This window comes from Argentina anserina, chromosome 6 (assembly GCF_933775445.1).
Source record: "Argentina anserina chromosome 6, drPotAnse1.1, whole genome shotgun sequence".
Taxonomy (NCBI): Eukaryota; Viridiplantae; Streptophyta; class Magnoliopsida; order Rosales; family Rosaceae; genus Argentina; species Argentina anserina.
Window position 1 is genome coordinate 31,704,482 of NC_065877.1, and position 27,965 is coordinate 31,732,446.

Consider the following 27,965-nt stretch of genomic DNA (forward strand, 5'->3'; position numbering starts at 1 on the left):
TTTGTCGAAAACAACCATTTTATGTCTTCTATGGCAGCCTTTTCTTTGCTTTGTTCCATAAGTAATTGAAAGTTTGAAACCAACCTAAGTCTTGGTTCTCATCCTCGGATTCCAGCGATAGCAGGAAGAGAAAAGACAAGCAAGTTAAGGTTACAGAAGAACATCGGACATCACTGGAGTTTAATAAAAGACTAACAGAGATCAGCTTATCAAATGTGTTCTGAAGAGTTTGCATGTCATGACCTTTTGAACGTAATTTGAGCGTTTCTGAAGACAAAAAGCATGGTTTGAGTCTAACTTATATAATTCTAGTGCAAGTTTGTAATTGCTTAGAATCTAGTCAATCAACTAACAGGTAAGGGTTCGGCGGTGGGAGCGAAGATACCAATCTGACTAACATGCATATCGACTAGAAGTCGCTGGTGTATATACATATGTTGGATTTTCCATATATTGGAGTAAGATCAAATAGCAGCATTGTTGGATTTAGGCTATCGGTTCTTTTTGGTTGATCTTTCTACATTTCAGACCGGCAACCGAAGTACCATATGTAATACCCCGAATTTTCAGGTTTGATTCGTATAAATTTTGTAGGTTATTAAACTTAGAAATTGAATAAAATCGCATTTTTCGATTTCTCGTCGATGTCAAACGAAACGAAACCGATTTCGGAAATTTAAATTGAAAACATTACGTTTTCTGTGACTCGAGAGTCGACTTTTATTATGTCGCTCGTCTCCGAAAACTTCATTCACAGAAATTGTAGAGGTCGTCGATACGAGTTCGTGGACACATCACACACCTTAATCGAACGTTGTATGTGAAAGTTATTATCGACGAATGTTGGTTTCCGAATTTGGAAAATGTATAAAAGGAAGTTTTTGGGGAACCCAAATTTCCAAAAAAGGAAACAGCCTCTCTCTCCCCCCCTCCCGCGCAGCTCTCTCTCCCTCCCCTCAAACCGACCCTCCCTCATAGATTCATCTCCGTCGATCTCTCGCCACCGGCCACCGTGGCCCTCACCGCTGGTCCCAAAGCCACCGCATGGTCTGCACCTTCTACCTTTGGACGCGACACGCCGCCGCTCGCCGCATTGAAGCTCGATCGACGACTTGAAGCTTCTGCAATTTTTCCGCCGTCCAACTCCGTCTTCGGCGACGCGAGAGCTGGGGGCTAGCTCTCTCCGCCGATCCTCTCCTCTGGTTCCTCCTACAAGTGAATTGGAGCTCAAATCGTGCCGCCACTTCGTCCTCCACGAATTCAACCACCGTCAGCATCTCGAGCTTCTCTGGCGACTTTCCAGCGGTTCTAGGGTCCGATATAGGTACGAAAACGTCTCTAATCGTTTGATCTACATTTTTTGTGTTGATTGTATTGTGGTTTGATGAAATTCGATGGAGGAGAGGTAGTGCGCGTGCCGCCGCCTAGGGCGGCGCGTGGGAGGAATTGGGATGGTGGAGAGACAACATTAGGCCGTGGAAGTGATCAAGAGAGGAGAGGAGAGGAGTGAGTTTTGGTGGTCGTGGGCAAACCATGCGCGAGATTTGAGGTGGCGCGTGAGCACCACGCGCGGCTGCATGAGAGTGGCGCGTGAACAGTATTTTTGAACAGTAAATTGTAAAAGTTATTTCTGAATAGTAAATTATAACAGTAATTCTTGAACATTAAAATTGTAAAAATAATTTTTGAACAGTAATTACGTAAAAACAATGATTTGTTGAATAATAATCAGTTGTACTAAATCGGCACCTGAAGTTTTACGCATTGTTTCTAAACGCTTTTATCATGTTATTAGGTGACTGACAAAACGAGTGAGAGAATTGCTCTCGGTGTCGTGAAAATTGCACTCAGGCAATAAGGTGAGTAAATCTCACTATGACGAGTATACCCTTTGCGGTGACTCATATTTACGTTTTTTTTAAATATCGAACTATGATATGTATAAAGTATAGTGGGTTGTGTATGTGTATAAATTGGTAAATATGATATATATATATATATATGGGTTGCTATATTTTATACTGTTACGTTCTTATTTCCAAATGAGTTTGTATTGTGGCAACTATATTTATATTATTGAGCAAGAGTCGATTGGTTGTAGAACAATAAACATGTGTTGATTGTTATATTGTACGCGGTTTTAACATTGAGTCTTGTTAAAACGTTTTCTGGTCTTCATACGTTGTTGGCAGTAGTCAAACCGAGCCTTGGCCGGGTGTCTGTTACGATTCAGTTAGAGCTCTAGTCTGTCTGCCGGTGTACTACATGAGGGGTAACAAATAGGTTGCATAGGTCTCATGGGTACCCATATTTTGTGGGATATTGGGTAACAGATGAGTTGCCTATTATCTGTCAGCGTACTGCATGAGGGGTAACCGATGAGTACCTGGGTCTTATGAGTACCCGCATTTTAAATGTAATTCGGGTAAACAGATGGGTTGCCCAATGATTCATGAGTATCTATATTTTCAGATGTTATTAGACAACCAGATGGGCCGTCCAGTGTGTTACGAGTACATTTATCTTTAAATGTCATCAGTATTTTATTTTGTATGCGATGTGTGTTATACTATTGTTTTACTCATACGAACTGCAAAACTTACCGGGTTTGTGTTTACAATCTCGGTGCACCTATTCAATGGTGTAGGGGATAGTTCTGCATGTGTGGATTAACGGAATTGGAGGGCTTTCTCTGAAATTGTCGAAATTTATTTATTCTATGTGGTGAGGATTGAGAGGATTTTACATTTCCATTTGTTATAATACTTGAATTATAAACTTGTTATGTATTAATCAAGTCAACTGAGTCGTACTATGAACTCAGTTTCGATACGTTGTTACTATAAGATGATTTCAATATATTTGAGATTGTTTTGGAGTTTTCATGGCTTCGATTTCGAGTGTTATCACTCGAAATTTCGGGGTTGTGACACCATACTACAATTCGTCCGTTCCATGTGAAATCAGATCATACAGTCTAGGAGAAGAAACTAGTAGATAAAGAACATGAATGAAAAAGAGCTAAATCTACATACCAATATTCTGATGTATGTGTTGAATCAGTTTTCCCTCATTTCTATAATCAATTACTTTCAAGTTTCTTGACCCAACTTTAATTGTTTAATACACTAGAAAAAAAGAGAGGCAAAAATGTGTCTTTTAATCATGTGGCATTGTAAAAAAGATCTTACATATCACAACAAATGTGGCTCTTGTATTATGATTCGACTTGTGCACTTGATTTGAAGTACTCACTGCAATTTAAGGTGGTCTTATATCAAACTCCAAGACATATTATGCCCATCGTTCCTTAAATAGGTGGGAATTTAGAGGCCTTAACGTCATATACAAGCGCGCACCTAGACCGAATAGGCGAATTCTAGGTAGGCGCCTAGGTCGTACAGTTAAGTGATAGATGGGCGCCTAGACAAGCATACACTCTAACATGCACATTTTTTTTTAAAGGTCTAATATGCACTCTTTTCATGGATAGGGAATGTTAGGGCTTTCAAAAAAAAAAAGGGAAGGTCAGGAATCTGTTATAGGCTGTTAATTGACAATCACATACGCTCTAGCATAATGTTTTTATTCAAACATTCAAGTCGTTATGTGCACAAGATGATGACACCTCCTCCTGCTGTATTGTAAACGACAATCCCCGCAATGTCGTATCCACCATCTGATTGGATAGTGGTCGCTGTAAATGCCCTCCATCACCATGACCGAGTCTCAGTTCAAAACCGCGGGTTACGATTAGGCCGCCGCAGACGCTATGTTCGACAAAAATAAACCCATCCAATTAATTCTTTAATCATTTCCTTAATCACATCTTACCCAGCTAATCCAATTATTGCTAGACCTCCACAAACCCCGAACTAGCCCCAAAAAAAGCATTCACCTTTCTCCCAAAACTCATCATAACTTCAACTTTCTGATCGACCCAGATGAAGCTCCAACTTGGGTTAGTCTTCTTTACTCTGTTTCATCTCTGTTTCAAAGCAAACTCAGAGTGCAGTAGCGGAACAACCTGCGACGCTTTGGGGTCTTACTATGTCTGGCAGGGGACCAATCTCACATTCATCGGACAACTAATGTCCACCACCGACGCCATCATCGCTAGTTACAACACGGAGACGGTGACCAGCAAGGACAGTGTTCAATCCGGCACAAGGGTCAATGTCCCCTTCACCTGTTCCTGCATCAACGAGTCGTTTCTGGGACACGAGTTCAACTACGCAGTCGTGTCCGGCGACACGTATGAAAAAGTTGCGACTTTGTACTATGCTAACTTGACCACGGCGGAGGATATGGCGTGGTTCAATATTGAGTACCCGGCGAATAATATACCCAATGTGAATACCAACCTCAAAGTTGTGGTCAACTGTTCTTGTGGGGATGGTAAGGTTGGGGATTATGGGCTGTTTATTACGTATCCTTTGAGGGATGGGGATAGCTTGGCTTCGATCGCTAAGGCCGAGGGTTTGGAGGAGAGTTTGCTGCAGAGTTATAATCCGGGGGTGAACTTTAGTAGAGGGAGTGGCCTTGTGTATATACCGGGCAAAGGTGTGAGCTTTAATCTTGTGTTTTGTGTTTGTTTTTTGAGGAATTGTGATGCTTGCATTGTGATGAATGTGTAGATTTTGGTGAAATATGTTTTGAGTAGTGTTTTGATTGTTGCTTAGAGGCATTTCATTGAGATGATTGGATCATTGCAGTAGAAATGTAGTCATTAGAGTGACAGGGATGGATTTGAGAATTGAAATTGAATTGGGCAATGGAATTCAGGGTGTGATTAAGTAATCTAATGGGAGTTTCAACAACTGGTGGTATGATTGTAGGCTAGATGGTCTGTCATTTATACTCAATTGTGGTGGTGGTGTAATGCTTTAATTGTGGCTGTGGATTTTTGGGGATCTTGGGATCGGTATGTTGGAGGTAAGGTTTGTGCGTAGATTGATTTCGTTTGGTTTCTTTGTCACGATTCATTTTCCGTTATAGAATGTAGCTAAATCCTACTGCAAACGTAGAGTTGCTAGTCCTATATGTTTATCTAAGTGGCGTACATGGTAATAAATCCAGTATCTTGAAGAGATGATTTGATAGTAAGTGATTATGGGGATTTATGAACACTGTAATATCATTACAGTATCTCACTGATGCTACTGTTTCCTTTTCTTTTTATTTTGTAGATCTAAATGGAAGCTATGTGCATTTGAAGCAAAGGTATCTTCTACTAGCTCATGTTCCCTGTACTAAATTTACATCCATCTTTCTTTCCAACCGAGCCTTTTAAAACTGCCATTGATTTTTCTTTTGTCCCTTCTGCAGTTCAGCTGGTATGACCTGCTCCAAAAGTTGATCTAATGTCTAATGCCATTGTGTAAGGGTTGACTCAGCAATCAACAGTGATTTGAGCTCAGTTTGTGTGTCTGTATAAGCAGGATTGGCAGGTGGAGCCATTGCTGGCATAATTGTTGGAGTAATTGCTGGTGTGCTGTTGGTGGCTGGTTGTGTGTATTTTGGATTTTACCGAAAGAAGAAGGTGGACACAACAGTACTCTTACCATCATCTGAAGATCAATCTTCTCAAAATGGGCGATGTAAGTTACTTAGTCATTCTCCTCGTATGTTTTCTAGATATTGTGAATGATAGAGTTCTTCATGATTCCCTTAAATTCATCAAGTAGCTTTTTTAAGATTGTTCATTGCAGAAGCACCATTAAGAGTAACCAACTATCACCCTTTCTTTACAGTATTATCCTTCCAGCTTCATTAGAATGGTTTTTTTTCTCTTCCCCCGCTTCCTGCAAACAAAAATCGGTTTTATATCTACTCATTTGCCATATTTCTTGTTTCTGAAGTGTATTGAAATAGGCCGTTGCTTTTAAGTATTAATAGCTCATATTTGTAGAACAGTTGGTGACTTTTCTTTGTGTAATTTTTAGGGCCACTGATATATGTGGCACAGAAGAGACCAGCCTACATTGTAGCTTAGAACTCATAGGCTTTTACATCTCTTGAACAACAAAGTACAAGCATCATACAACATTCAAGACGGACTTACAACAATAAGAAAAGTACATGCCTTATTCATTTGATCTGTGTGGATATTGGTGACATATATAGGTTGCGACCTAGCTCTTTAGATCAGCCATCTATAAAGTGCCCAATAACTAGCTCCCCATCGGATGATACATGAGCCTGAACTTTCAAGAGCTGTTGCAGACTGCGCATGGCTTCTCTGCCATCCTGGCAATTAAGTGCTAATACCTTCAGTAAGAAGAAAGCACGTGTGCACACTCGCACACTCTTACGTAGAACATCCGACACAATATTATTAGGGTTCTTCAACAAAGCCTTTCCAAGATCATGAGTTACGGCATAGTGGTATAGTATTGCAAGCTCGATTTGATACTTCCTGAGTAAGATTTGGGGTTAAGATCAGGTGCTATACACCAGTAATTTGGGTTGAACTAGGCTATGCAATTAATGCCTGGCTAATTTACATCTTAACAACCTTTCGAGTTGAGTGCTGCAACTTTTTCGTGCTCTTCCTGCAACAGCTCAACCAGAAGTGAAATTTTTGGATTTGCCGTTTCAAACTCTTTCTTCAATATGCTGTTTCCTTCTTTCAGAATTGAAATTTCTGCATTTGCCATTTCAAGCTCTTTCTTCAATAAGCTATTTTCTTCTTTCTGTAGTCATGCACTCTCATCTTGCTTCTTAAGTTTTTCATTCACCTTTTGGAGCTGTGCACACAGTTCTCCAATAGCATTCGTTTCCTCAATGTTTCTTCGTGACTTGTACCTGTCATTCTGCATATCAGTAGCTACTTTCTCTTGCTTTTCCTTTCTTTGTTGCTCCACAAGTCTACAATCACCCTTCAAAGGTGAACATCCAACATTGACTCCATTTCCCTTGGATTTGAATGTCGTGGTGGTCGGGCTATTGGTTCCACATGTAGACTCTGGCTGACGTGTTGCTGATTTTGTGGCTGTTTGCAGAGTTGTTTTTTTCTTCTGCATATTCCCAATTCCATTGGGAGATATGTCTGAAGAAACTTTATGGCTTTTGTGTGGTGCTGCATTTATATTTGAATCTGGAAGTGGTCTCTTGCGAGAAGACGACTTGTCTAGATTTGAATCTAAAACTGTTTTCTTGCTTGAAGAGGACTCGTCTAGATTTGAATCTAAAACTGGTCTCTTGTGTGAAGACGACTTGTCTGTATTTGAATCTAAAACAGGTCCACTCTGGCTAGCTGACTTATTCGCAGCTTCCTGTTCTTCATTAATAGCCTTTTTATTATGTAGTGGAGCATAGCCAATTTTATGACAATTGGTATACCAGTACCCCTTTGCGTTTCTGCTATCTTCTGCTTAAGTCTGTCAAGAAGTATGGTATGCTCAAAGCCCTGCTTATCATGAGCTGGGTTTATATAGTCGACTTCTATTACACCTATAATACCGTGGCCTTCGTTTCCTGTCGCATTCCATACCCCCCAAAAGGGTGTGATCAGCCTATTCCGATGATATACATTAAACCCCTGAACATCAAGATGATTTTCTGCATCTTTCACAAACCAAGAGTGACAGTAGCAACCATATTTCTATCCTTCTTGGTTTTTCTCGTTATATATGTTTCCTCCTTATCGGGTAGCTTAGGCCTATACGTGATCTGCTGAGATCACATCAACTCATTCAAGATGTTGTGATGCTTAACATCCTTGCCACGAAGTATGATTCTGAAGTTGCTTGGTTTCCTTTCTATTCTGGATCCCTCTCACTCTTGTAACTTCTGTACTAGAAATTGTTGGGTGTTTTCATCTACCAAATTGACTTAGCTAGACTTCAATATTTGGCATCAGTAGAGGCATATTGCCTCTTAACACCCATATTGACTTCTTTTAACAATAGCCCACTGTCACCTATATGAAAGTTTATAATACATAATCTGCCTTTCATATTATCTTGGGTTCTGTAAATGTTCTCTTGGAAATACTGATTATATGCTCCCTGTAAACTTTTATGTGTTTTATTCTTAAGAACTGTCATCAATTTTTTTATTATATAGAATTACTCCATAAGATCCACCTTCCTTGAACATATTGGAACACATTCACTATATTTTACCATTTCTATTTGTTACACTCTCCATCAGAGTGGTGTCAAATTAATTATGACGTGATTCATCGATGTTCCCTGGTCCAGCCCTGGGAACTATTGCAGATAAATCTACTGAATCCAACAGCGCTGCTAGAGGTCCAATAGGTATTACAGTGGACAAATCAGTGGAATTCACTTTCGAAGAACTTTCCAGGGCTACTGATAACTTCAGTCTGGCTAATAAAATTGGACAAGGTGGTTTTGGGGCTGTTTACTATGCGGAGCTGAGAGGCGAGGTTTGTGTCCTTTACTACTTTCTACTGTACTTGCTCTGAGATTTCTAGAGCTAATAACAAACTCAAGCTTTCATTATTACTAAGTCTGGTTGTTTTAGTCTTGATTGTTTATTTCTTCACGTAGAAGTCCTACTCATATAACTCTCTCTCTCTCTCTCTCTCTCTCTCTCTCTCTCTCTCTGCAGAAAGCTGCAATCAAGAAGATGGATATGCAAGCATCAAAAGAATTTCTTGCCGAATTAAATGTTTTGACACGTGTACATCATTTGAATCTGGTAATGCACTTCTCTTTCCAATGGAGGACGTATATATGAGGCTTTCATAGTTAGTAGTTGGTGTTGGTAACTGTAATACAAGTACTATCTCAACATTTTCAAATTGCCAGAATCAACTAGGAAAGATTTTGCGAGTGTACCTCTAAAATTCTTTTATAAGGAAAATCTTTATCTGTTGTCATAGTGCTGCGCTAGATGAAAGACCCTAAATTTATAATCTCTGCATGCAATTTCCCTTTATAGATTGTATTGCACACAATGAGCGCTATCATCCCAACTTAAGATTTTGGAGCAACAACACAGTTATATGATTGCCAATAAGGCGTAGTTGGCTCACATCCATGCAGCTTAAGTTTTCGATAACTACAGCAGTCCAATATACTCTATCATAGTATTAAAAAGAGTGATCATGTATTAGAATCTCAGCGGTTGTAATATCCCAATATAAGTTGAATCCCCCATGTGAGCTCACATTTTAACAACTAAAGCTTTTGGAGCTCTGAGATGCAAACAGACATTATTAGGATGCATGTATGGTTAGAAGTTCTAATCAGAGGTTAATATATTTCTAGAATGACAATTTAGGTTCTTACTACAGAAAATATGGATGCAGTGGTTTGTATTTTACCATTTTTATTTTTAGGATATAGAAATACCTTTTGCCATCCAATTTAGAATAATTTATGAATAAACTAATATATGTTACGTATGAAGTTTACTGTACATTTAATTATTGCATGTGTGATTTATTTTTAATCTTCTTAGACATTCAATACAGGTGCGTTTGATTGGTTATTGTGTCGAGGGATCCCTTTTTCTCGTTTATGAGTTCATTGAAAATGGCAATCTAAGCCAACATCTGCGCGGTTCAGGTTAGGTTCTAAATGATGTGAAGATACAAGCTGGTGTATGCAGTAGAATGGTACTAATAATCTTTTAACTTTATCCAGAGAGAGACCCGATACCATGGTCTAATAGAGTGCAAATTGCCCTGGATTCAGCAAGAGGTCTTGAATACATTCATGAGCATACTGTTCCTGTTTATATCCACCGTGACATAAAGTCAGCCAATATATTGATAGACAAGAACTACCATGCAAAGGTATTTACTGCCTGCATTGCCATTATATTCCTTTTAAACCTATTCTTATTGTTGCACTGAAATTTCCTGTTTTTCTGTTGCAGGTTGCAGATTTTGGATTGACTAAACTGACCGAAGTTGGAAGTACTTCAATGGGAACGCATCTTGTGGGGACATTTGGGTACATGCCACCAGAGTAAGCTACTATCCTTTTGTTTTATTCTTCTTTATCTTTCCATCAATTAATCTGTTATATAGCCCGTTTAGCAATAAGTCAATAAGAAATCTCCTTTGTTTCGAGTGGCTTCTTCTATGTTTCTACCCATCAATTTCTGACTAATAAACTGATAGCAATAGGACCATTGCATTGTAGAAATTTCCAATTAGATTAATTTCTAGAGTTCTGGTTCAAAGAGAAAATTAATTTCTTGTTTTACGATCAGAGGTTCTTAGCTAGCTGGCTTTTGCAGATATTGATTTATGAGTTTATCGTCTTGTTGCTAAGAAAATGGTGTATGAGTTCATCGTTGCTGTATTGCTGGAATAGATATCTAAATTTCAATCTTAATTGTAGACCTTATCTTGATAGAGCCCCTTTTGCACTAAAGTGGTATTTTATTTATTTAGTTAGTATTAATAACTTTTAACTAACCTTTTCGCCAATGCGGGTTTATTGGAAGCATAGGCCCATGGTTTGGGTTTCCATTTGTAGAGAATTTTCATTCTATTGCGTGCCATCTATATGCAGCGATACTCTTCTCTGAGACCCATCTTTCTATGCATGCGTGAGTTATGCTAAAGATTGTAGGATTCAGCAGAAGGCCTTAGCGTCAAGCCTGGGCCAAAGAAAAATACAGTTTTACTTTTTTCATGGATTAACTAATACTCTGCATGCATGCAGATATGCTCAATATGGTGAAGTTTCTCCCAAGGTAGATGTATATGCGTTTGGAGTCGTCCTCTATGAACTAATCTCTGCCAAGGCAGCAGTTGTACAAGCAAATGCTACAGGAGCAGAATCAAGGGGCCTTGTTGGTTTGGTTGGTTTCTGTCTCCTAAATTATAGCTAATATAGTTTCTATAGTTTAACTTTCATCTGGCAATATCCTCTGAGTAACCACATCTCCATTAATGCTGTCATATATTACTTCCACAGTTTGAGGAAGTCCTAAATCAGCCTGATGCAAGAGAAGACCTCCAAAAAGTGGTTGACCCTAGGCTTGGAGACAACTATCCACTTGAATCAGTCCGCAAGGTGAAATATTCTTAGAGAAAGCACATCAATGTTAACTTTTATATTTCAGTTCTGAAATAGGTATGGTGGTGGTTCTGTGCAGATGGCTCAATTGGCAAAAGCGTGCGTGCATGAGAATAAAGACTTGCGTCCAAGTATGCGATCTATTGTCGTTGCGCTAATGACACTTTCATCATCAACTGAGGACTGGGATGTAGGATCATTCTATGAAAATCAATCTCTTGTGAATCTAATGTCAGGAAGGTAGAATCTGATGGCAAATGTTATTTGTGTTTAGGAAGTTTCTTTGAACATTATGATATGAGATATCATTGTACAGACACGTAATCGAGCATTGTGAGTCTTTTGTAAAATGTACATACATACATCATTAAAGTATCAATGAAAAGGCTGAAGTTACTCGTGCTGCCGCCCCGGTGGTACATAAGATGATGAGATTGTGCTGTTTCCATCTTGTTCAGGTAAGCATTAAGTTATATTGATCTGTCATATATATAATCACCCTTCGTATTCTCAAATGAGAGCCATAATATGATCTGGAGAGTAGGGAGTCTAGGCTTAGGACTTCCCAAGATGGAAGAAAGGTTTTAAACCGAAACAGAAACTAGAATAACGTCGATGGGGAACGGCCGGCATGGGGGTAAGACAAGCTAACGTTGCCCTTGTAAATTTTCAAATGTGCTCTGTAATGATGGTCACTTTGGTATGAATAATCAAATGAATAGATAAGATTGTCGCCGTCTTTCCCTCTGGACATTAGGCTGTCATTCTGCAAGTTTCACTTATTGATTACATGAATACTTTGTCCTTTGCATCAGCTCAAAAATTAGGTGCAGACACTGTGAACTGGGCAGAACAACAAAGTAACTCTTCGATGTGTGGACGCATCTCTTATGAAAAGTGAGGGTAAAATCTTGGGAAATGAAAATGATCGAAGACCATATCTGAGTCTCAGATTGTGTAGAATATCCTACTTGTTTACTGTAATTCTTGTTCGTTTTTTTTTTCTTTGCCTGAGGACATTGTCTCCTGCTACACAAGACCTCACACTGCACGAAATATGTGCTTCATGTTTCTAGTTGTAAATCTAGAGTCATATCTTCTAAAGTAACGCCTCTTAGACATGCCTCATTGCGCAAAAGATATATATAAGTATTCGATTTAGGGACAATTTTGGTTTCCAAGTCTTTTTTGCGGCACAATGTCTGACTAGTTTAACAATTTTGTGATTCAAACCTAAATTAGAAAACACATCTAAGTAGTTAAGAACCACGAGTTCACTTGTATTTGACAGTTTCATTATTACGACTCACACAGTTAGCAACACTAACAATGCTTCTTTCGAGAAAGTGTTTTCTTAGACCACTTGCGGTGGTACATGTCTCTTTGATATTTGTGGTCAATGTTTCTTAGGCCAACAACCCTAACGCTCAAATAATAAATGGGTTTACTGTAGTTGAGAAATCCGGATTCACTAGATGCTATCATCCACATAAGTTATGGCTTCGTCTTTCCAATGTTATGACAGTTACAACTTACAAAAGCACGTAATTCTGCTTTGGCCTCAAGAAAACATGAATCATGATGATGAGAAGCGTTGAGTTTGAAAAGCATCTGAAACCTCGGGAGTGTCCAACATGAATTATCATGAGGGTGGTTTGCTGTGAGTTTGCAAAGCTTTCAACACGTAATTGACCATATGCTGCACAAAGCTTGCAGCCAAAACAGCACGGCTCGCGTTCAAGCATGCTATTATTGCCAACCTTTGAATAGTGTTGTGTTTCTTGTGCCACAAGATTCCCTGGTTCATCATCCATGCCTGTCTTCCCAGGCTACCTAGCAACCTTCCTTTTCTGTCTTCATCAGTACCCAGACCCCAAAATCAAACGAATGATTGAATGTGGTTCTGAAAAGATCAGGGGGGCCTTTTTTGTGTGATTCAAGTAAAACTTCAACCACATCTAGCTAAGCTAGCATAATCTGATACTCTAATTTGGATGATACATGTAGTTTGAAAATCCCTTAGCTCATGTCAGCGGATCGAGTTAGGGATTGTTCAATGTATACGACTTGGCCATTTGATGATTCCATATATGGCACCTTGTGATTCACCTACTCGTTCTTAAAGAAACAAAGTCATACACCTCCTTTAGTATTTTTCATTTTATTTTTATTTTTATCATTTATAGAGGAGGGGCCTTAACAATTCTTTTTTCATTAAGCTTGAAAAATCTTGAATATGTAGCAAAATTTAAAAGAAGGTCCAACGAAATTACTAAATTGTACAGTGAGCAGAAAAAAAAGTGTGCACACCAGCACCTTAGAATAGACACAAAATTTAGAGCACGAATTTGATGTCACTCATTTGTATTTAACAATTTGATGTGTATAACAAACAAAATCACTAACAACATATATATCTGAACCAGAGGCATAAATGTAACTTCAACATCTTACTTCTTTTTTATCTATTTACACGGTTAGGGTTTCACGATCATTAAAATGGAGTCAAAATAGATGACTAATATCGTGCAATATTCGACAAACTAATTAATATATCAAATATTCAACTAAACAAAAGGTTATTGATCTTGATCACTTTTGAATTGTTTACATATTAGCGACCTCTGATGTTTTAGAGAGCACGTACCCATGAGCGCTGCATAAAATGAAAAAAAGTGAGTTTCTTTGTACTTCTTCTAAGGATTTGACTAAGGTAGGTAATCGTATCCTCACACATTAATGAGTTTGTCTTCGTTCATCCGTTTGTTTATTCCGTGTGGTAAACGTATAACACTGTAACCTACCTGTAACCTCATATATACTGACGTACCATAAAATCTGATTATAGAGATCGAGATTGAATGAACACAACTTTCGTTTTAAACATCATGATCTTGATTATAAATCCAAAATCTTTAATGAATCCTTACTGACTAGGAAATTAAGAAACAATGACTCTTCTAGGCAATCAAGAAACAATGTCTCTTCCAAGTTATACAAGGATATAGTTGACCCTTTCATTATTATTTTTAGACTAATACAATTTTTCTCACTGATTAATAATAATATATTTGGGACGTCCCCTAACAAAACATCTCATCAATATTTTGTCTTTCAATTTGTATATATAACCAGTCCAAGAACTCTTGTAGTTTCAGCTCATCATTCCCTCATCAACCCTTTTTCTCTGATTCGTGTACCTCCAGACATGGGAGCAGAACCCCAAGAAACTCCTATTCATATGAACGAACTGAAACAAAGCTTGTTAGAGATAGAAGCGACCACAGAGTCGTCTTTGCCGAGTCTTGATGAAGTAGAGGAGATCATAGGGTACCAATTTACGAACAAGGCTCTGCTAGAAGAGGCCTTCACGCATTCTTCTTACAAGTGCAGCTTTTCTCTTGACCGTTTGGCGTTCAACGGCGACGCCGTGCTGACTTTGTTGTTCAGCCGGGAACTAAGTAATTTGTACCCGGATCTGGCTCCCGGAAAGCTGACCCGCCTCAGGGCCGCCAATGTTGACGCCGAGAAGCTGGCACGTGTGGCGCTCCGACACGGGTTCCACCGCTACCTTCGCCACAAGAAACGTTTGCTTGAATATCAAGTAAGTCGATCACAATTACCATTACTTCATATAAATTGTGAATCGTTTGGTTTTGTGGTTGCAATTAGGTGTTAGATATGGATTCAATGTTTCCTTTTATTTTATTTTCTGATTGGGGTGTGGTTCAGAATATTAAATTTTTATGATTCTAGAAATAGGGCACAATCTAAGTTCATGCTCCTATACACAGTGGAATTTTTCATTTTTGTAAATAGTACGTGAACAAGGACGTGTAAATAACTAAATGTCTCAACAAGCATGATTTGATTACAGAATTTGGTATGTTTCCGAGGCTTAGAGTTGTAGTCTTAATCTATAAATTGTCTTATAGGGGCAACGACTTGATGGTTTGAGTCGGTTAGACTCTGACGTTTTGTGATTGTGACTGCAACCTACCATCGGGTTATGACAAAACGACTATTTAGCTAAGCTTTTAGAAGCTTCATGCCGACCCCATTGGAGTTCCCTACCTATTAAGCAATATTGCAATAACGTACAAGACCAACTGGTACAATCTAGCTACTTCTAGATTCAACACTTAGCAGTTATCATCAAGTACTATCATACCCAAAGATTGGAATGACATACAAATCTTATTTGGGTGTCCACCGGTGTAATTTTGCCTGCATTCTCTAATCCTTGGATCAACTCTATAAGTGTAGTTTGGTTCTTTCTTTTATATGAGACTATGAAACTCAACAGCTTTGTGCCTTTGTCTCCATCAGCTTTGTGTTTAATCCCTGACCTTTTTGCTGATATTTGTACAGATCCAAGAGTTTGCTCGAGGAGTTCTTGATTATCCTTTGCACTCCAATGGTCTCATTGATGCTCCCAGAGATCTTGCTGAACTCACCGAATCCATAGTCGGGGCAATTTTCAAGGACTGCAACTCAATAGATTCTGTGTGGGAGGTATACATTAGTATTCTGGTCACATACGTACTCTTTAGTATCGATCATTGCTAGAATGCTAGTAGCAATTTAAGTTTCTAACAGCTGCAATTTTCAAATTTGTTTCAAAAGGTGTTCAAGGGGTTACTAGAGCCGATAATAACTCCGGAGACTCTTCAAGTACATTTCAACACTCAGCTTCATGAAATGTGCCAGAAGAACAATAGGAGTCTCAACTATGTAGACTCATGGGAGAAAGAAAAATTCGTTGATTGTTTCATTGACGGTAAGTTTGTGGGTAGAGGTACCTACAAATATCGAAAGGAAGTTGCTCAAAATCGAGCTGCAAAAGCTGCATTGGATAACCAGTTGGAATGGCTGGTAATACGGGAGAAAGACACTGCTGAAGCGCAAGATAAAGAGAGTTCTCCATCTGAACTGATTTTTTTCTGGTTAAGGAGTCTTTTTCTAGTTGCCTTGGAGTCCTACAAGTCAATTATCCGAAGAATACTCCGATGTTAATGAACAACATTGATCAATGTTTGTGTATCTCCCTTGTAAATTAGGCAATTTCCATAGATGATCGTGATGTCAAAATCTAGTTTGTCTCGGTCATGTTGTGAATTGTAGAAACAATGAAGGCTAATCTGATTATCACCCTTTCTTGTACCCTATGTGGTACTTAACATCTAATTAAGTAGTGGTGGATCCAGAAAATTTGCTCACCCAGGACAGATTAGTGTTTACAAATAAAATCAAATAAATAGAAGTTTAGATGTTGCGAACTCAAAACTCAATGTTCATTTTTTGCGAGATTGTCTGATAAATAGTTGTTGGAAGTTTTGCTAAAAGAAAAATTGCAATGATTCTAGTTCAAGATCTTTTTTTAACACTCCCCTCAAATTTATTGAAATTCAAGGTTAGGAATTCTTAAAAAAAAAAATTATACCCAAAAAGCATTAATAACCCTAATCAAAGAGTAAAAATTTGAAATTTTCAGTTTATTTCTTTGCAATAAGTATAAAAAAAACAAGGGTAATGGGGGCTCTCAATCCCATCACTATGCAGCGGTTAGGGTTTAGCCCTCCGTCCTTTGCAGCCTACGCTGTCGCCGTTGCCGCCCATAGTCGTTGTCCAGCGAGTCTCCCAGGCTCGAGAACCCTCCTTGTTCAACCGTCCGGTTGTCGCATCCCCTTCTCTTATGTGCTCTCTCGTATTGGTGAGGAGAGATGGGTCGAAACGTTAGAAAAGGAACGACGTCTTGCAAGTTCGGCGTGGTGGAATGGTGGCAAGGTGCGGCCTGGGGAGGCGTCACCGGCTTGGCCAGATGACATATCTAATTGGAGGTCCTAGATCCGAATTTGGGATCCAGGTCTTCGTTCTTTATAGATCCAAGGTGTGGATTGGAGTTGGAGGCGGCCTTGGGTTGCACATCCCTATTGCTTGCTCCGATTGAGATGGGGTGCGCTGGTGTCTGGGTCCGTCGGTCTGCCTGCTGGTGGAGAGCTAGATCTGAGCGGCATCAGGAGGTCGTCATCAGTAGGTGCAGGTTGCCTTGCCCGGTTTTTCTTCAACCACCGACGGCGGTCGTGGCTCTCAGCGGTGGGGAGCGCTTTTGGGTGTCAAGGGCGCTGTGCTGAGTACCTAGATCAGTTTGGGCTTGTATTGTGGGTGGTCCAGTTGGGGTTTTGGGTGTTGCGGCCCAAACACTGCTGGGTTCAAATTTGGGACACTGAGGGTTTGTTTTGCTTATTGGTTACTTCACCTATTAGAGAAGCTCTTCTCGAGGGTGGCTCCTCAAAATGTTTCGAAGGCGTTCACAGTTCTCTGGTTTTCTTCTGGATTCCCCTCAGGATTTACGGTATTGAGATTATTAGACTTTGTTTAGTTATTTTGTATGGTTCTATTAATTTGACCCGAAGCCATAATATGGGTGGACCGTGTTTATGTTGTATTCCTACATTTCCCTTATCAATGACAATCCGTCACTTATTTAAAAAAAAAATCCCTAATCAAAGAGTCGGGCTTTAATTTTGTTTCCTTTCTTTTCTATACCAAACGACCTTGTTAACTTGTTTGGTCTTTCATTAATTAAAGAGAATGGTAAATCGCATTATTTATGTTGCAATCAAAGGAAAAAGAAGAATAACTCATGTTCGTTGTCTTCTCCACAGACTTTCTTCCCCAGACTTTGCCATTTTCACCATGCTTGTCTTCAACCAAACCTATGTAATTTAAGGTAAACACAGGCCTAGGCTGGCCTGTATGTGAATCTGGCCTGCCCGCAACTCTTTCTTTTCATAATTTTGCCCAAAACTGCCATTTTGATATGAGTTTTTCCACGGAAAAGCTCTATAGTCCAAGCAAACAATAAAATCCTAGCCTAGGCACTTGCCTAAACTTGCCTATGAATGAATCCGCCCCTGCATCTAAGCAACATGAGCCTTCAATCTCTTTCCTTGGTAAGATTTTCAGTTTGCACTTGTTTAATAACAATGTCAAATGAATTGTGGAGTAATACTTGACAGAATCTGAGTTTCTAGGCAAATTTGCTGGCGTCAATTCACTACTCCTTTTACCTATTCGTGATCTTTTATTCAAGCTGCTTATAAACTTCCTCAAACTCAAATTACACTCGAAGTAAGTAAAGATTGCATATCAAAAACTGCTATTCTCAAGTAAAATGTTGCTATTCTCAAGTGAAATGTTGCGAGTCCGATTCGTAGAACATTAGCCGTAGCATTTGACTTGCTTCTCGGATATCATTCTATTATTTTCTTTTGTTCTTCTTGGGCCTACGAGGCCGACAATAGAACGGCCCAGATCCTTCTGGAATAAGGAAACAAAATAAGAACGAAACAAGCTCTCCTTCTCTTCATTGCTTCTATTTATTTAGTTATTTCTTCAACCAACACCAACTACAAGCTTCTGAAATCCCAGAACACGAACACCCCAAAACTCTAAACATGGATTACGAGCTGAGGAGAGCGAGAGAGAAGCTGAACAAGGAGCAGAACGAGAGGAAAGAGATTGCCAGGAGAAGATTGGAGAGGGAGCGAAAGGCTAAAGACGAAGCCCGCAAGCAACGTGAAGCCCGAGAAGCTGAGCGATCCAGACGCGCCGTCGATGCCCAACAAGCCCAGATTAAGGTTCGCTTCTTCATACCCACTAATCTTCTTATTGCTCTCAATTCCAAGTTTTGATCTTTCGCTTAGTTTCAAGCTTTGATTTTGTTAAAGATTGTAACTTTGTGTCCTAAAGTATATGATGAACCTGAGAATTGATATGGGTAGGTACAAGATTCTAATTCCTAAGTACTGTATGGTCTAGAATTACCCAAGTAGTTATATCTCATTTTATTAGTGATGAGGTGACTTAGACATGTGATTTTTGTGAGTTGATGTGAGGGTGAATTAGTTTGAGATCGATTTGTATCGGGTGATTGGTAGCTTGGGATTCAATGTGTTGTATTTTGTGTTGTTAGGTTGATGAAGAAATGCAGGAGAGTTTACTTGTGGGAAGAGGAATTGTGTTCCACCGAGTGTTGGAAGCGGTAGTTTCTCAGGGTAGTGGAGATAAGATCAAGCTGCCGCCATCGTGCTTCAATGCACTGTCGGATGAGGGTGCTTTTGATAAGGGGCCGTTGTATTTTAAGTTATCGGTAGTTCATCGGGAGGGTTCTTCGAACATAGTTGATGAGAAGGGGAAGAGTCGGAGCACACATTCAGGTGTTTTGGAGTTCACAGCTGATGAAGGTTTTGTTGGGCTTCCTCCGCATGTCTGGCTGAATTTATATCCGGGGAATGCACCAGATGTCCCTTTGATAGAAGTTCGCTATGTCTGGCTGCCTAAAGGAACTTATGCCAAACTTCAACCTCTTAGGGTAGGTTTCTCAGACTTGCCTAACCACAAGGCCATCCTCGAAACAAGCCTTCGCCAGCATGCCACCCTTTCTGAAGGTGATATATTTATAGTCAACTATGGGGAGCTGGTATATAAGTTACAGGTTCTTGAATTAAAACCCTCTTCAAGTGTATCTGTGTTAGAAACAGATATTGAAGTCGACATAGTTGGTCCTGATGCTGCTGTGGAGAACATTCATGATAATGTCCTAAAGCCACTTACATTTGGAAAATCAGAATTTGGAATGGTTAACGAAGGACACTACACATATTACAAATTCTCAATAGATAATGCTACTTGGGAGGACATTGCATCTGGGGATGCCAAAGTTGAGGTGAGGATAGAACCAGAGACAAATTCTGGTGATAGTGATATCTACATATCGAAGCATCCTCTCATATTCCCTACCCGGCACCAGCATGAATGGTCATCCCATGACATTGGTTCGAAGACTTTGATCCTTAGCTCAAAAGATAAGAGCTTGGAGGCAGGAACTTATACTCTTTGTGTTTATGGCTTTAAGGGAGAAACTAAGTACCATGTATCTGTGAATGTACAAGATGTCAGGAATCAGAAGGTAGGCCAGAAGGTTGCATCTTCCTCATCATCAATGGACGTGGATACTGTTGAGTGTAAGAATTGTAAGCGTTATATACCCAGTCGGAGTATTGCACTGCATGAAGCGTATTGTAGCAGAAACAATGTTGTTTGTCAGCATACTGGTTGTGGAGTTGTTCTTAGGGTTGAGGAGGCCAAAAATCATGTGCATTGTCAAAAATGTGGACAACCTTTTCATCAAGAAAAGATGGAGAAGCACATGAAAGTGTTCCACGAACCGCTTTACTGCCCTTGTGGAATTGTGCTGGAGAAGGAAGACATGGTAAGCAACAATTTCCGCCCCTTTCCTTGCACCATCAGATTTTATTATTGTTCCTTAATTACTAATAACTTATTTGATCAATATTACTGTATGAACATCTAACAATGTTTTCTTCCTGTTTGCAGGTCCAACATCAAGCCTCAGTTTGCCCTCTGCGCCTCGTTCCATGTCGATTCTGTGGGGACATGGTTCAAGCTGGAAGTTCTGCTGCTGATGTTCGGGACAAGTTAAGAGGATTGTCTGAGCATGAGAGTATCTGTGGGTCAAGGACTGCCCCGTGCGATTCATGTGGGCGTTCTGTAATGTTGAAGGACATGGACATCCACCGTGTCGCCGTCCATCAAAAGAACTAAGGCGAGCCAGATGTGAGTTTCTCACTTTCCCCATATTCCCTGCCTTCTCTTAGTCTGCTTGGTGTGTTTTGTGTTCTTATAAAGTTGAAGGGAATAAATGAATTATTTGTATCCTTTTTTGTGCATGTGAAATTGTACCAATGCGATTATAATCACTTGAAGAAGTTACAAAGATTCGATGGAGATGGGAATTCCCGTTAGAAATGAACTCTTGCATTTTATATAATATATAGATATCACACAAGTTCTTAACCACTGAGGCACTGACGAGTGGTGCCTTGATTGATAAGTCCAGACTGCAGAGTGCTTACTACTTGCAGCCTATATCCCAAAGAGGACCTAAATTAAGGTCATCAACAGCATCAGTATCTTGAGCTTGATTTTCAAAGCACTGAAACTCGATAGAAATTTATATTACAAAACAGAAATATTACCTTTTTTTAGGGAAAATAAACTCACCCGGATCAGTGAAGTCTACGGCCATTTGAAGACTCATACTCGGTTAGGCAGCTTATCTAGCAAGGGACCAATAGCCAAACACGCAGCAAAAATCAAAATCAAAATCATTAAATATATATTAAAAAAAAAGGTTAAACGTCGAGGGGGGACGTAGTACTTAGACACCGAGCATTAGTACAACCATGCCCGAAGTGTCAACCATTCTGATCAGCTAAAATCTAAAGAAATGTAAAGTCTAACATATTGTTCTGGATGTGTGTGATATATAGACAATCACATACCGCTCATGTATGCTATACTTGCCTCTCTTAATCTTTATTCTTTTTCAGTTGCAATGCTAAATTGTTCATCCTCAAATTACGTCTATGAGCCTTTTTATAATCACTGGAAGTCAGCAATAGATCAATAATGGTTGGATTCCTTGGATATCTGTTATAAATTGGAATTTGATCTCTGAAAGAATGGTTGATGTAATTCACATAACATGCAGCCATGTGAGTTTCATGGCTTTCCCAAATTTCTTGCTTGGATACCAAGATTGAGAATTCAGACACTCACAGGCCACAACCAACATTCTACACTAGTCTAACTCTACGCAAGACAAGAAAGATTCTTAAATGGAGTGATCAACAATTTCCTTTTGTTCTCTGTCACAGGCTCTTCCACTCATTATTTCAATCTTTCAATACAAAATCGGATTGGCCGGCTAGCAAGTGCAACTGCCAGATATGAGTTGAATCTCATATCCTTCACGGCTGCACCTTCATCAGTTCGGTTTGCAATTATTTTATGTCGGCTAGCACTGTGGTTGGGGGAGTACGTATTACTTCCATATATTTAACACACGAACGAATCGAACTCCAACATGAAGTTGGCAGCTTACCACTTAGATGATCGCTGCAAACATGTCATGTACTCATGTAGCAGTTGGATATGATCTTCCACTAGATAAAGACAGTGTCAAGTCACTATGAAATTGATCAAATCTGTATTTAACTACTAGTATATGATCTCAGCACGAAGTGATTGGATAAATCAATGCAGTTAAACTAGTATTTGATGATGAAACCATCCACGCAGATCCACTAGTCTCACCTTTGATGACCACAGTGACTGATATCATTCTTTTTTTAGTCCCAAAAATGGTACCAAAATTTTAGGAAAGAAAATTAAAAGATAACAAAATGTACAATCACGCAAAGAACATTTCATCGAGTCCTGGTAGTCCTAGAAGTCCACCACCTCCCCACCAATTTCTTCTTCCTTTTATTCTGAGTCCACAGTCGGTAGAGTAAGCCAAAAGCAAATAAAAACCCGAACTAATTCTTTTTTCCCCTTCATAAAGGTTCAGATCAATCATACATAATACTGATAATTGGATCACACCCAGAATACTAGTCACAAAATTCTTCATGCACAGAAGAAACCAAAAGAAAGGAAGAAAAGAAAAGTAGCCGTTGGAGTGAGAGTGACAGGCGTAAGAGTAGAGATTCACCGGAGAGAGACACTTGACAGACGTTACCCGGATACCGACAAGCAAATCCAATCTGGTCCCCCAGGTACTAAGAATTCTGTTAATGTTTTACCAAATTTAATTGGCTAGTTAATGACGAGATTAATGTCTAATCAAACTTTTATAAAGTTGGGAAAATAAAACCAAAAACCGATGGGACTGTTTAGTACTAGTAACCACCACTCTCCTCATTGCTGGAGCGACAAAATCACACCCCTTTTCGCTAAAGCGTATAATTCTTCACTCTTTAGTCACCTTTTCTGAAACAAGCCCAACTTGGTCTCTCCCTCATTGTTTTCCAGTTGAAGATTTTGGTTTTTTTTTTGTTGCATTCTGAGAACAAACGCTGCCGTTTTTGATCTTGTTGGAGTTCTTGGCTTCTGAAAGTTCCGTTGGTAATTGAGGTGAGACTTGTTGGGTTTCAAACGTGGAAGCTTTTATGTATTTTATGGGTTGTTTGGTTGCTGAAGTAGAACAGGTTGAGTCAATGTGTGATGCAATTGCTGAAAAAGATGGGAACTTGAAATAGATCACTGCTTGAATTGCTTGTTTTGTACTTGATTTGATGCTCTGTACCTGTAAAGTGTTTTGGAGTTTGGTTTTTGAGATAAACAGTGCAGTAGAATTGAAAAGATGCTATCTTTTAGGCCTGAGTTTATTGTTTGTTAATGGGATGCTTTAGGTTTCGACTGTTGAGAAGTTTAATCAATTTTGTGTTTGGTACATTGAAAAACCAATGGCCACTTATTTTGTTGAGTCTTAGTAGTTCAGGGTTGGATTGTTGAGAAGTTCAATGAATTCTGTGTTTGGTGGATTGAAAACCACCGTTATGTTGGTGAATCTAAGTAGTTGATTGATAAGATTTGAAGCTTATACTTGTTCTTCATCTTATACAGGAGAGGCTGTAAGTTGGATAGATTCCATTGAAGCAAGTTATGGCTACACTGAGTGATATAGGAGTGGCAGCAGCAATCAATATTCTGACTGCATTTGCCTTCTTTGTGATGTTTGCCATACTCCGGCTTCAACCTGTGAACGATAGGGTCTACTTTCCTAAATGGTATCTCAAAGGACTGAGGGCCAGTCCGTTGGGCGGGGCATTTGTAAGCAAGTTTGTGAATTTGGACTACAGGTCATATTTAAAGTTTCTGAATTGGATGCCTGCGGCGTTGCAAATGCCGGAACCTGAGCTGATTGGCCATGCGGGGTTGGATTCGGCTGTTTACTTGAGGATTTACTTGACAGGGTAGGTTTGTCTTTCTTGTACATTGTGAAATGGAACAATCTCTAGCAACTCTTTTTTGTTGTTGTTGAATTCATTTTACCATAGCCTATTTTCTTTCTGTCTTTGATTTATTGATGTTTTTCTTCTCTGACTGATATGTTTTCTGGTCATTAATATGCAGGCTTAAGATTTTTGTTCCTATCACGTTGCTGGCCTATTCAGTCATGGTCCCTGTCAATTGGACCAATACCACCCTAAAGAAGTCCAATTTAGTTTACAGCGACCTAGATGAGCTTTCTATTTCAAATGTTCCTCTTGGTTCTCATAGGTATGCAACACACTGTATACTGCACTCTGATTTATTTGTTCCTATATTGATTTTTTCTGTCTTTTTTTGTTTTTGCTTTTCTGTTCCTCCGAGTGTACATGGTGGTATAGTGCATGAATTTGCACACAATTTCAGATTATAGATGATTATTAACTGTTGGAGACTCCGCAGCTGTAATTTTTCTTAATGTTTCATTGCCTTCAACTGACAATATCCTCCGCAGCTGTAATTTTTCTTAATGTTTCATTGCCTTCAACTGACAATATCTGCTTATGTAGCTAATATGCAATGACATACAAATAATTCAAAACTAGTTCAAATTTGCCTTTTTGGTACTATGAACTTGAAACGGGTTAGAGAAACAATCTCTGCCAAGTAAACCAGAATGCTAATTACTGCAGTTTTACATTTACTATTTTGATTAGTGAAATCTGATTGTCTAGCATACTAGTTTAAGGAGATTTACCTTACAATGATTATTTACTGTTTGATACAGATTTTGGACTCATTTAGTAATGGCCTATGCCTTCACATTCTGGACATGCTATGTTTTGAAAAGGGAGTATGAGATCGTTGCAACAATGAGATTGCATTTTCTTGCATCAGAACAACGGCGCCCTGATCAGTTCACAGTAAGATTCACTTGACACAATGTGTTTTAGCTGATCTGATGAGTATGATGACATTGATGCACAGTTGTGAGACACTATATCTACTTGGGTGGACTCATTACATGGGTCAAGGGGTTAAAGTTATCGGCTCAAATGACTTCTTTCAATTCTACTTGAACTTGATTATTTTTTCTGTGGTAAAGAACATTAATTATGGAGATTTGTTAAGATCATAAGAAGTTGATAAATTGTTCAATGTAACATTCTGCTTTATACAAACTTCGAGTTATTGACTGAAATTACAAGCCTTTTTTTGTTTTCTGCTTTCAAACAAAAACTAATGTGACATTTTTCATTTAGCAAGCATTGTCTAATGGCACATGTGTCTTTTTTTCACCTTATAATCAACAACTTATATTCTACTTTGCTCTCATTTTTATTATTACTAACTCTTGTGAAATGATTTATATAAAAAAAAAACTCTTGTGAAATGATATTATGAATATGCTATAGGTACTGGTTAGAAATGTGCCACCAGATCCTGATGAAACAATCAGTCAGCTTGTGGAGCATTTTTTTCTTGTCAATCACCCAGACCACTATCTCACTCATCAGGTTTGATCCTTTTGCTTTTGTCTTAGTAACTGTGTGTGTTTGTTAAAAATTGCTAATTTCAACAACCTGTTGTCGTTCCATCTTTTGTTATCCTTTAGATTTTTATTATTGAAGTATTTGCATGCAGGTTGTTTACAATGCAAATAAACTTTCTAAATTAGTCAATGAGAAGAAGAAAATTCAGAATTGGCTCGACTACTATCAACTAAAATTTTCAAGAAATCCTTCCCACAGACCAATAACAAAGGTATCGTTTTCCTTATGAAATAGTATTCCTCTAATTACTTTTTCTCTACTTTTCTTTTTCTTGTGAAATTTGCTCATTCATCTTGACAATGTCTTTGAGCAGACTGGATTTCTTGGTCTTTTTGGTAAGAAGGTGGATGGAATTGATCATTATACATCTGAGTTTGCAAGGCTATCAAAAGAGGTAGTCAATTACTCTGAACTATTGTGAAAATATTTCATCCCAGTTACTCTATTTTGTCTCTATCTGATATTAAAGAGTAAAGAACAGTTGATTAGCCAAATGATTATATAGATCATCAACTTGATCACTTATACATTGTCTTCTTTCTTGTGTACTATTGACAGATATTTTCAGAGAGAGATAGGATCACAAATAACCCTAAATCTATTATGCCATCAGCATTTGTCTCCTTTAAAAATCGATGGGGTGCTGCTGTTTGTGCACAAACTCAACAAACCAGAAATCCAACTTTATGGTTGACTGAGTGGGCTCCAGAACCTCGTGATGTTTATTGGGATAACCTGGCAATTCCATATGTTTCACTGACAATTAGGAGGCTCATAGTTGCTGTTGCTTTCTTCTTCCTCACCTTCTTTTTCATGATACCCATCGCATTTGTTCAGTCTCTTGCAAACATTGAGGGTATTGAAAGAGCAGCTCCCTTCCTAAAGGCCATTGTTGAAGTGTGAGTATAACCTCTGTAAATATCTTCATGTGCAACATCTTTTTTACTGTACACTCGGACATAAATTTTGACTGTACTAACAATATACCATTCTTCATGCAGGAAATTCATAAAGTCATTTATCCAAGGTTTCCTCCCTGGAATTGCTTTGAAGCTTTTTCTAATATTTCTTCCTTCTATATTGATGATGATGTCCAAATTTGAAGGATTTACTAGTATATCAGCCTTGGAGAGGAGATCTGCAACTAGATTTTACATTTTCCAATTTATTAACGTATTTCTTGGGAGTATAATCACTGGAACTGCGTTTCAACAATTGGATAAGTTCCTCCACCAATCTGCTAATGAGTATGTCCTTACTTCACCCCTTACACTTTTTACTTGCAAATTTAAGCAGTAAGTTATTAATTGTTCTTGATCTGTTGCTTGACTACACCTTATGTGCATAATATTAAATTGATTGGCTATCTCTGCAGTATTCCAATTACAATTGGTGTTTCAATTCCTATGAAGGCGACCTTCTTTATAACTTATATAATGGTTGATGGGTGGGCTGGAGTTGCTGGGGAGATTCTAAGGTTGAAGCCATTGATCATGTATCACTTAAAAAATACCTTCTTGGTGAAGACTGAAAAGGATAGGGAAGAGGCCATGGATCCAGGAACCCTTGGGTTCAACACTGGCGAACCACAAATACAACTATATTTTCTACTCGGCCTTGTTTATGCTGTGGTGTCCCCAATCCTACTTCCTTTCATAATAGTATTCTTTGGCCTAGCATATATTGTATACCGGCATCAGGTAAATTTTGATACTTCCTAGATGACTGTTATATTTTTATTGGTTAATGATATGCAATCACATGACAGAGTACTTTCGCATCCATTCTAGATTATAAATGTCTACAATCAAGAGTATGAGAGTGCCGCAGCATTCTGGCCTGATGTCCATGGGCGAATCATTACAGCACTGATTGTCTCGCAACTACTACTGATGGGATTATTCAGTACAAAGGAAGCTGCTCAGTCGACTCCATTGCTCATCACACTCCCGGTGTTAACCATATGGTTCCATTTATTTTGCAAAGGCCGTTATGAACCTGCGTTCAAGAAGAATCCATTACAGGTTTGATCATAGCTCTAGACATCGTTCTTTCCATTGGTTGATTGAATATTTCTAGACATTGTTCCTTGAGCCAAAACTCCATGAATACTTGATATTGTTCTTTATGTCTTTTTCTACTGTGAATTTCAGGAAGCAATGAGGAAAGATACATTAGAACGTGTGAGAGAGCCTAATCTCAACATAAAAGGCTTCCTTCAAAGTGCATACATCCACCCAGTTTTCAAGGGTGCAGATGACTGCGACAGCGATGGAACCTCAGATGAACTGGAGGAGGAGCCTGTTGTCGTCCCAACAAAGCGCCAATCTCGAAAGAACACACCCGTCCCCAGCAAATATAGTGGTTCTGTACGATCGTCTGAAGCTGAAGATGTTCTGATGATCCAGCCTTAACAGTACATGCAAATCGTTGTTGGCTCACTTGGCTGTACATTTGGGACTTAGCAGGGAGACAGTTCACGCGTGTAGATGACAGTAGTGTTTAGTGACTAGCAAAACCAAATGTGGGGCTTTTG

General features: G+C 39.0%; 4 protein-coding genes and 1 long non-coding RNA gene across 5 annotated transcripts; 4 read left to right on the forward strand and 1 right to left on the reverse strand.

Annotated features, from left to right (window-relative positions):
- Positions 1–3,761: 3,761 nt before the first annotated feature.
- On the forward strand, positions 3,762–11,436 carry LOC126798584 (lysM domain receptor-like kinase 3). Its single transcript, XM_050525591.1, has 12 exons — positions 3,762–4,563; positions 5,190–5,223; positions 5,329–5,336; positions 5,442–5,600; positions 8,208–8,398; positions 8,584–8,673; positions 9,452–9,545; positions 9,624–9,775; positions 9,859–9,950; positions 10,656–10,794; positions 10,911–11,009; positions 11,092–11,436. Exons 1-12 carry the CDS (start codon positions 3,945–3,947, stop codon positions 11,254–11,256), a joined length of 1,842 nt encoding a protein of 613 aa, XP_050381548.1. The 5' UTR covers positions 3,762–3,944; the 3' UTR covers positions 11,257–11,436.
- Positions 7,067–8,573, reverse strand: LOC126798602 (uncharacterized). Its single transcript, XR_007672548.1, has 3 exons — positions 8,424–8,573; positions 7,591–8,094; positions 7,067–7,425 (listed from the first exon to the last, which is right to left on the reverse strand). It is a non-coding gene; the product is annotated as an uncharacterized LOC126798602 (long non-coding RNA).
- A 2,749-nt stretch (positions 11,437–14,185) lies between the features above and the next one.
- On the forward strand, positions 14,186–16,158 carry LOC126798593 (ribonuclease 3-like protein 3). The gene is made up of 3 exons (XM_050525601.1): positions 14,186–14,616; positions 15,384–15,527; positions 15,639–16,158. Exons 1-3 carry the CDS (start codon positions 14,221–14,223, stop codon positions 16,026–16,028), a joined length of 930 nt encoding a protein of 309 aa, XP_050381558.1. The 5' UTR covers positions 14,186–14,220; the 3' UTR covers positions 16,029–16,158.
- A 2,231-nt stretch (positions 16,159–18,389) lies between these two features.
- Positions 18,390–20,858, forward strand: LOC126798587 (uncharacterized). Its single transcript, XM_050525595.1, has 3 exons — positions 18,390–18,655; positions 18,991–20,289; positions 20,415–20,858. The coding sequence occupies exons 1-3, from the start codon at positions 18,473–18,475 to the stop codon at positions 20,640–20,642; spliced, it is 1,710 nt and encodes a 569-aa protein (XP_050381552.1). The 5' UTR covers positions 18,390–18,472; the 3' UTR covers positions 20,643–20,858.
- Positions 20,859–22,869: 2,011 nt separating this feature from the next.
- Positions 22,870–27,950, forward strand: LOC126798582 (calcium permeable stress-gated cation channel 1). Its single transcript, XM_050525589.1, has 12 exons — positions 22,870–23,018; positions 23,514–23,860; positions 24,021–24,167; positions 24,664–24,799; positions 25,292–25,393; positions 25,521–25,640; positions 25,743–25,823; positions 25,988–26,328; positions 26,431–26,676; positions 26,805–27,129; positions 27,220–27,453; positions 27,583–27,950. Exons 2-12 carry the CDS (start codon positions 23,550–23,552, stop codon positions 27,841–27,843), a joined length of 2,304 nt encoding a protein of 767 aa, XP_050381546.1. The 5' UTR covers positions 22,870–23,018; positions 23,514–23,549; the 3' UTR covers positions 27,844–27,950.
- Positions 27,951–27,965: the final 15 nt, after the last annotated feature.

Bases quoted from the DNA above. Each gene is read 5' to 3' on its own strand.
- LOC126798584 (XM_050525591.1), top strand. From the start codon at position 3,945: ATGAAGCTCCAACTTGGGTTAGTCTTCTTTACTCTGTTTCATCTCTGT. The intron at 10,795-10,910 runs GTTGGTTTCTGT...TTACTTCCACAG, and splicing joins CAAGGGGCCTTGTTGGTTTG to TTTGAGGAAGTCCTAAATCA. The intron at 11,010-11,091 runs GTGAAATATTCT...GGTTCTGTGCAG, and splicing joins CACTTGAATCAGTCCGCAAG to ATGGCTCAATTGGCAAAAGC.
- LOC126798593 (XM_050525601.1), top strand. From the start codon at position 14,221: ATGGGAGCAGAACCCCAAGAAACTCCTATTCATATGAACGAACTGAAA. The intron at 14,617-15,383 runs GTAAGTCGATCA...ATATTTGTACAG, and splicing joins AACGTTTGCTTGAATATCAA to ATCCAAGAGTTTGCTCGAGG. The intron at 15,528-15,638 runs GTATACATTAGT...TTGTTTCAAAAG, and splicing joins CAATAGATTCTGTGTGGGAG to GTGTTCAAGGGGTTACTAGA.
- LOC126798587 (XM_050525595.1), top strand. From the start codon at position 18,473: ATGGATTACGAGCTGAGGAGAGCGAGAGAGAAGCTGAACAAGGAGCAG. The intron at 18,656-18,990 runs GTTCGCTTCTTC...TTGTGTTGTTAG, and splicing joins CCCAACAAGCCCAGATTAAG to GTTGATGAAGAAATGCAGGA. The intron at 20,290-20,414 runs GTAAGCAACAAT...TCCTGTTTGCAG, and splicing joins TGCTGGAGAAGGAAGACATG to GTCCAACATCAAGCCTCAGT.
- LOC126798582 (XM_050525589.1), top strand. From the start codon at position 23,550: ATGGCTACACTGAGTGATATAGGAGTGGCAGCAGCAATCAATATTCTG. The intron at 25,824-25,987 runs GTAGTCAATTAC...TACTATTGACAG, and splicing joins TTGCAAGGCTATCAAAAGAG to ATATTTTCAGAGAGAGATAG. The intron at 27,130-27,219 runs GTAAATTTTGAT...CATCCATTCTAG, and splicing joins ATATTGTATACCGGCATCAG to ATTATAAATGTCTACAATCA.